Source organism: Setaria viridis, chromosome 7, assembly GCF_005286985.2.
Source record: "Setaria viridis chromosome 7, Setaria_viridis_v4.0, whole genome shotgun sequence".
Lineage (NCBI taxonomy): Eukaryota > Viridiplantae > Streptophyta > Magnoliopsida > Poales > Poaceae > Setaria > Setaria viridis.
Window position 1 is genome coordinate 25,144,225 of NC_048269.2, and position 7,379 is coordinate 25,151,603.

At 49.3% G+C, this 7,379-nt stretch overlaps 1 protein-coding gene across 1 annotated transcript; it reads right to left on the reverse strand.

Annotated features, from left to right (window-relative positions):
- Positions 1-5,037: 5,037 nt before the first annotated feature.
- LOC117863889 (vacuolar iron transporter homolog 2) lies at positions 5,038-6,208 on the reverse strand. The gene has a single exon (XM_034747796.2). The coding sequence runs from the start codon at positions 6,021-6,023 to the stop codon at positions 5,289-5,291; it is 735 nt and encodes a 244-aa protein (XP_034603687.1). The 5' UTR covers positions 6,024-6,208; the 3' UTR covers positions 5,038-5,288.
- Between the last annotated feature and the right edge of the window lie 1,171 nt (positions 6,209-7,379).

A 7,379-nucleotide genomic window follows, 5' to 3' on the forward strand; every position in this document is an offset into this window, starting at 1 on the left:
TAGACGATGGTGGTGCGAGCACAAGGAAGCCAAAGGGAATCAGATAGCCTGAATTGAAGTCCTTACTAAATTTGCGCGGACCGGCCTTATTGTAACTGAATCAGGAAGACAGTCAGAGACTGAGTAAAATTAGACCACATACAGTAAGTTAGGGGTATTGTATTCCAAAGAACAAAGAGTCCAGTATTTATATATAATGCTTTCCATTTATTCAGTAAGACAGTAAGTGGCGTGTTACGTCCGCAGAATTTTCCTAGCTGTTGTCTTTGCCCGGTTGTTTTCCTTCGATGTTTTTTCCTCCTTTTTGTTCTAAGTGGTGATGTTTCATTTCTTATTAGAACATGTTGATAGTACCTTCCACCCTACAACATTCGGGAGATAGCTATATATAGGCACAAACCAGTTCTTCAGAATTCTAGTATCAGTTAGGCCCTATTTGGAAACCTTGTGCTAAACTTTAGCACCGTGCTAAAGTTTAGCACCCTCAAATGAAGAGCTAAAATTTAGCACCTTGGAGTGTTTGGATAGGGTGCTAAACTTTAGCACATTTAGTGGCAAAAGACAATTATACCCCTCCTTTCTCTCCTCTCCTTACCCCTCCTCAATTTCTTCCTTCAGCCACCGATTCCTCCTCTTCCCCGGCCGCACCGCTCGCCTCCATCGGCCGCTCCATCAGCTCCCTCCGTCGCCGACGCCTTCCAGCGCCGCGTCGCTGACCTCCTCGACGATCTCCTAGCCCCCAACGGCGACGACCTCCTCTCCCTCACCTGGACGGCCCGCCTCCTCGACGCCTTCCTTCTCTGCCTCGAGGAGTTCTGCACCCTCCTCTTCGGCCCTGAGGCTGGCGCCGCCGTCCGGCCTCCGCTTGACCGCCTCGTCGCCGACTTCTTCGATCGCGCCGTCAAGGCGCTCGACCTCAGCAACATCATCCGCGACGGCCTCGACCTCGTTGGCGGCTTGGGCGCAGGCGACGGGATAGGCGGAGTGGATGGGGATGGCAGGCGCCAGATCCGCCTCCACCAGGGCTCTGTGGCTTCCCGCTCCAGGTCCTCGGCCGGTGCCGGAGAGGGCGAGGCGGCGCCGGTCGGATCCGCAGCGGAGGAGGTGGGGCCGGCGGAGGCGGCGTGGCATGCCGGCGCAGGCAGCGGGGCCGGGCGGCAGAGGCACGGCCGGCGGAGGCAGCAGGGCAGGTGGAAGAGGCAGGTGGCGGGGAGGAGAGATAGAGGAGAGAGGGGGGCAACAGGGTAAAAAATGGGCTTGGGACCACTTTTAGCACCCATTAGCACCTTTTAGCACCCCTTGAGTGTGCTAAAGAAAATGGGGGTGCTAAACTTTAGCACACCCCTTTTAGGGGGTGTTTGGATACGAGGTGTTAAACTTTAACAGTGTCACATCGGATGTTCGGATGCTAGTTAGGAGGATTAAACATGAGCTAATTATAAAACTAATTGCAGAACCCTGTGCTAATTCACGAGACGAATCTATTAAGCCTAATTAATCCATCATTAGCAAATGGTTACTGTAGCACCACATTATCAAATTATGGACTAATTAGGCTTAATAGATTCGTCTCGCGAATTACACTCCATCTGTGCAATTAGTTTTGTAATTAGCCTATATTTAATACTCCTAATTAGCATCCAAACATCCGATGTGACGGGTGTTAAACTTTAACACGTGATTGCCAAACAGGCCTTTAGCACTCCTGTTTGGGAGTCCAAGTGCTAAAAGGTGCTAAAAAGTGGGGTGCTAAAGTTTAGCACCCCTCTCCAAACACCCCCTTAATTAGTAACTATGCTGCACCATTGGTGTTAGAACTTAGAACCACAGAGCTACAGTAGTACTAATCAGTTAATACAGTCGTCTTGGATGTTGGCCCAGTGGGTTGGAGTTCTTGATTACTACCTATGGACAGTAAGTCAGTAATGGTATTACCCCAATGAACAAAGAGTCCAGTATTTATAGTCCTTTCCTTTTGTTCAGTAAGTGGTGCATAATGTCTGAAGAATTCTCCTAGTTGTTGTTGACTTGTGTTTGCCGGCTGTTTTGCTTCGATATATTTGCTCCTTTTTGCTAAGTGCTGGTGTTTCATTTCTTATCAGGATATGTTGATAGTACCTTCCACCAGTTCTTCAGAATTTCTGGCATCAGTTAACTATGCAATTGATGTTAAACCACAGTTCCATAACTTCCATGCTCGTTTCTGCCCAATAAATTTCTGCAAGTACTTGTCACCTTTATTTGCCAGTGCGTTAGAGCACTTCGCAGTGCATGGACGACCCTTTTTTTTGTTCAAATCAGTCTTGTTGACAGATTCGTTTGGATGTTGGCCCAGCATGCTAGCATAGCCTTTGCATATGTAAGATTGGCCCGCTGGTGCTTGCAAAAGCGGTGTTATCTTGCACGGCAGTGGATGCTGGAATGAATGCTGTCTGCTTATACCTCTCTTTTTTCGAACGTGCGAAAGCTTTGCACGTCAGTTTGCTCACACTTCTTAACCTGAAGTTGGTGACTGGACTATCATCAGAAATGTATATGCTCGCGTGATGCCCTCATTCATGCGGTGGGTGGGTGCGATGAAGAAAAATCTTGGACCGACCAATCTGAGGACCATTCGAGGAAGAAGACATCTCCGATCCGAGGCTGATGCTCCAATAAGCAGAAGCTGACCAAAATCAAGGCTAAAAACCTCTTGCCATCACCTAACGCGTTCCAGAACGGAGCTTATAATAGCCATCTGGGGTAAACTTTCACAGGTCACGGCGGGCGGAGCAGTTCGCGTCAAGCGTCCAGGTTCGGCGTCCCATGGCGCAACAGGGCAGTAGCTTAATCGCCGGGCGCGTGGCCGCCACGCAGAAAGCCAGCTTTCTGCTCGACCCAGTGCGAATCCTACGCGCAGGTCGAGACTAAACTAACCAGGGGCGTGTGGCGACCACGGGAACGGTGCGAACCCGATCCCCCCGCGCCCGCGAACGAAGCCGGCCGGCAATGGCGGCGTGGGCGCGGCTCTGCCGCGGCTCCGGCGCCTGGCGGGGCGGTTCGGCCAGTGAAAACTTGTGGTGGCCACGGGAATTCAACAGGAATCGAGGGGAGGCCGGTATGGAAAACTGTAGCCGTCAATGCGTTATGGCAGCAAATTAAAAACGAACAGGTCCTCGTCAGGCCCGCACAACGACGAGATAGCTACGACTAAACGGTGCACCAGCTACGAATCATATGAAGCTGATCGTTCATACGATGTTAATCTCGGTGCGAGTTTTATAAAGGTTTCATGTACATTAAATACGGTGACACATCAGCATATGTGATGATATGGCATGGTAGTTATGAAGTGAGAGAGGGAAGGAGTTTCATCAGGATGAAACTGTGTATACACGGTTTCCAAGACTATGAAACCTATTGAAACTTGCACTGGGGGCTATAGTGTTTCATTTCATCTAATCATATCCAATCACATGCCTCACAATTAAATGTTATGGGCATCCTATGAAATTATGAAATGAAACTATGCACTGGGATTCCCTATTTCATTCATGAAAATACACCTCATGAAATGATGTGACATCCTTAGAAACAGTGCAATGAAACCGGACTAGCATGATACTGCGTGCTGTCATGCTCGTTGCCCAAGGCAGAAGCAGAATCCATATATGTATTTGCTCACATGCAACCTCCGTACGGAAAATCTTTAGCGTTTAAGGCTGACGAGCTACTGAGAGTGACTTGAGCTGGCTGTGCATGGAAGTTGGGGTTGCAACCTACTCCCTCCATTCCAAATTGCAAATCATTTTATATTTGATTAAAATTGTAGAAAAGATCACAAAGATTTATAACACCGAATAGATATACTATGAAAATATATTTAACGAACAAACTAATGATACTTATTTGATATCATGAATGTTAGTACTTTATTGCATAATTTTAGTCAAATTTGAGATGTTTTGACTTTCCAAGAAAGTTCGAATGACTTACAATTTAGAACGGAGGGAGTAGCAAGCTAACACCGGCCGGTGTTTCTAGCCATATATAGTTCCTGAATTTACAGAAACTTTTTATGTGTTTAGCACCTGAATCAAAGTGTTGAAAAATCAAGTATTTGAGAGGAGTTGGATACTGTACTTTTAGTTACACCATGCATGTCTATTTAATTTTTAAAATCTAATAACACTCAATTTTTGTTTCCATCCCCTTCATGCATGTTACTCAGGAAGAAGAAAGAGGAAGAAAAAATTCAGGTACCAGATAGCAAAAAGAAAAGAAAAGGAAAAGGAAAGAAGCCCAGTCATCAAATGGCAAAACCATAAAAGGTTCTCTCCTTTTGTTTTCTTAGCAAACCTTCATTGTCTTGGTTCCTGAAGTAACCAAGAAGTGCTAAAAGGACAATGACAGTAAGCACTTTAAGAGAAAGGTTATGCGAGCACTGCAAGGCCCAACTTTACCGGATTGTCCACTACATGTTCATCATTCATGTACAGAAATGTTTCTTACATTCTTTCTTGGTTTGTTATTCCAAACCGGCCTACTTATTGTTCAACGTCCAACAATCGTCAGGATAGGTGCTGAGGCATGATAAACTGGAAGGTGCGTGACAACTCATCCTGATCCATCTGTAGCCATGATGTGGGAGGAAATGTGTCACGCGTCATTTCCAAAACAGAATTACTTGTATGATTGTATTTGGCTATCCAAATGAACGGCAGCTAAAAGTCTCTGCTGATCAATGGGAACATGAAACTAGCACAATCAGAAAAGCAGAAGCAAAGCAAGCTCTCTCTTTCACTTTATCTGGCCAGATAAAATTTCTGTTTTTTTTTTTTTGGGGGGGGGGGGGGTAACTACTGTTTTTTATCTGCAAATACATGGGTATGTGTTGAACAAATTAGTTCATTTGTTAAAATGCATGTGAAGCCGAAAACGTGTAGACCTTGATTTTCACAAACCACGCAGCATTGCGCATATACGGTCTATGAACCTTCCAAGATCTCAAGACGAATTAACTTAAACACAAACAATTGGCAAACGAGACGATCAGTATTATATAATATAGTTATAATTTTTTTTCTGTTTTTGATTTTCTCGTCAGATACCATTAGCCCTGACATTACATTACAATCAGGTAGATAGATCCGCTACACACATACGCACCCATATTATTCCCCTTTCCCTGTCCAGGCGACTGCTAGTTTGCTATACTCAAGACATGCAGGGTTCTTCGTTCACATCCCCATGGCAAGAGCTACTAGGCCCCTGGCTCTCATTATTCCATTCCCCCATAACCCCAGCCATCACACCGAGGAGACGTCCATGTGGAACGCCGCCCCGAACAGCCGGAGAACGCCGAAGCTGACGAGCATGGCGAACCACCCGCCCAGGAGCACCCTCAGCCCTGACTTCACCATGCTCGAGCCACCCAGGTACGCGCCCGCCGCGCCGAACGCGGCCAGGCCGACGGTGCTGGCGGCGGCCACCGCGATGAGCCTGGCCCACCACAGCGCCACGAACCCGCCGGAGAGCAGCGGCAGGATGGCGCCGAACGCGAACGCCAGCGCGGACGCGAGCGCGGCCTGCGTCGGGCTCGGCAGGCCATCCCTGGCGTCCTCGTCGCCGTCGGTGCCGTCGCGCTTGAGCTGCGAGACCTCGATGTCGTACTGCGCGTACACGGACACGAACTCGCCGATGGCCATGCTGCATGCGCCGGCCACGAGCCCCGCCATGCCGGACACGAGCATGGCCTTGCGCGACGCGTTCACGGCGCCGACGCCGATCATGAGGGAGGCCACGGAGACGAGGCCGTCGTTGGCGCCGAGGACCGCCGCGCGGAGCCACTGCGCGCGGGCCATGTAGTCGACGCCGCCGTCCCCGCCGTCGCTCGGATCGGCCGGCGCCGCCACGGCCGCCGCGGCCGCGTTAGCCTCGACGTCGAGGATGACGACCGCCGCCGGTGGAAGCACGCCGCCTCCCGCATTCTTGCCACCCGCCGCCGCGGTGGCGTGGACGTGGGAGCTGAGCTGAGGGTCCATGGGATGGGATGGATCCGAGCAGGCGAGCGGAGGCGGCTGGAGGCCGAGGAGTGTGCAGAGGACTGCGTGCGGCTGTGGAGATCGATGGAGATGGGGATTGGAGCGTGGCTGGCACACGCCCCGGGGCGGGGTATTTATAGCGGAATCCGCTAGGGTTCTCAGGAATGGAGGGCCGCGATCGCCCCGCCCTGTGCCGAGCACGCGCCCCGTGCTGATGTGTGCCGTGTACGTGAGCCCAGCCGCACCCGCGGATTCCGCGCACACGGCGGCACATCTGTTGCCGCCGATATCCAAGGCTATAATATGACGCGGCACGCATTCAATGTAAAACTCTTTTATAAAAGATACAAGGTAGTATAAAACTATAATGAGTGCGTAATCTTTTTAAATATTCTACTATATTGACTATAAATTTAATGCGTGACCAACAGTACATCAGAACAGGCGTATCTATTTTTTTTTAAAAAAAAATCCATCCATGAGCTATGGTTGTTTAAATTGGCCGGCCTAATTAGCACTGCATTGGTAGATCTAGTCGGAGCGCATTACTGCCCGGGTTACCACTGATCTCGTGGGGTTAGCATCGATCTAACTTTGTTAGCTGGTAGTGGTGGTAGAAATCCACGTTGAGCACTGCGCACAGCGCGGCTGTTTTGGACTTTTAGGCCGTTCGGGTGTGGCAATTGGCGAAAACTGTAGCGATCTCTGCATCTTTTATTCCAAAGAAATGACAGTCAAGTGCCGAGTGGGAGACACAGAAAATATTCGATGGAGACGAGAGAGGTGTCCATCTCCTATATAAAAACTGCGGAACGTGCACTGTGCGGCCCTTGTTGTCAAAAAAAAGTTCAGATGGGCGCGTGGCCACCACGAGTAGTGCGTCCCCCGGTGGCGTCCCCAACCCCCTAGTGCGCGACGAATTATGCGCGACGCATTAGCCATTAGGCGCGGTTCAGTACTTCAAGCTCCTGACGAGGTGCAACGAACCTAGCTCCAAGGGGCTGGTAATTATATATATATACGGCTCATGAACTTGAACGAATTTTGAAGACGTCACTAGGACAACAACAATTTTAGTAATTTACTTGGGCGGTTGTATGAGCATTTGCAACTACACTTAAAACGTATGTCATCCCGAACCCGACCTTGATGAGGGATTTTGGGAAGATGTTAGCGATAAAGTCTTGCGTGCTCGATCGATCCACATCAATGTATGCGTGTGGCAAATATTTTGCGTGCAACCATTTGAGTGCATGCCGCAATCTAGACGGCAGTTTTAGAGATGTTTGTGAAGGCAACGGACTAATCATGGTGATGGTGGTGCTTCAGTTGCATGGCAACTAACTACTTGCCATC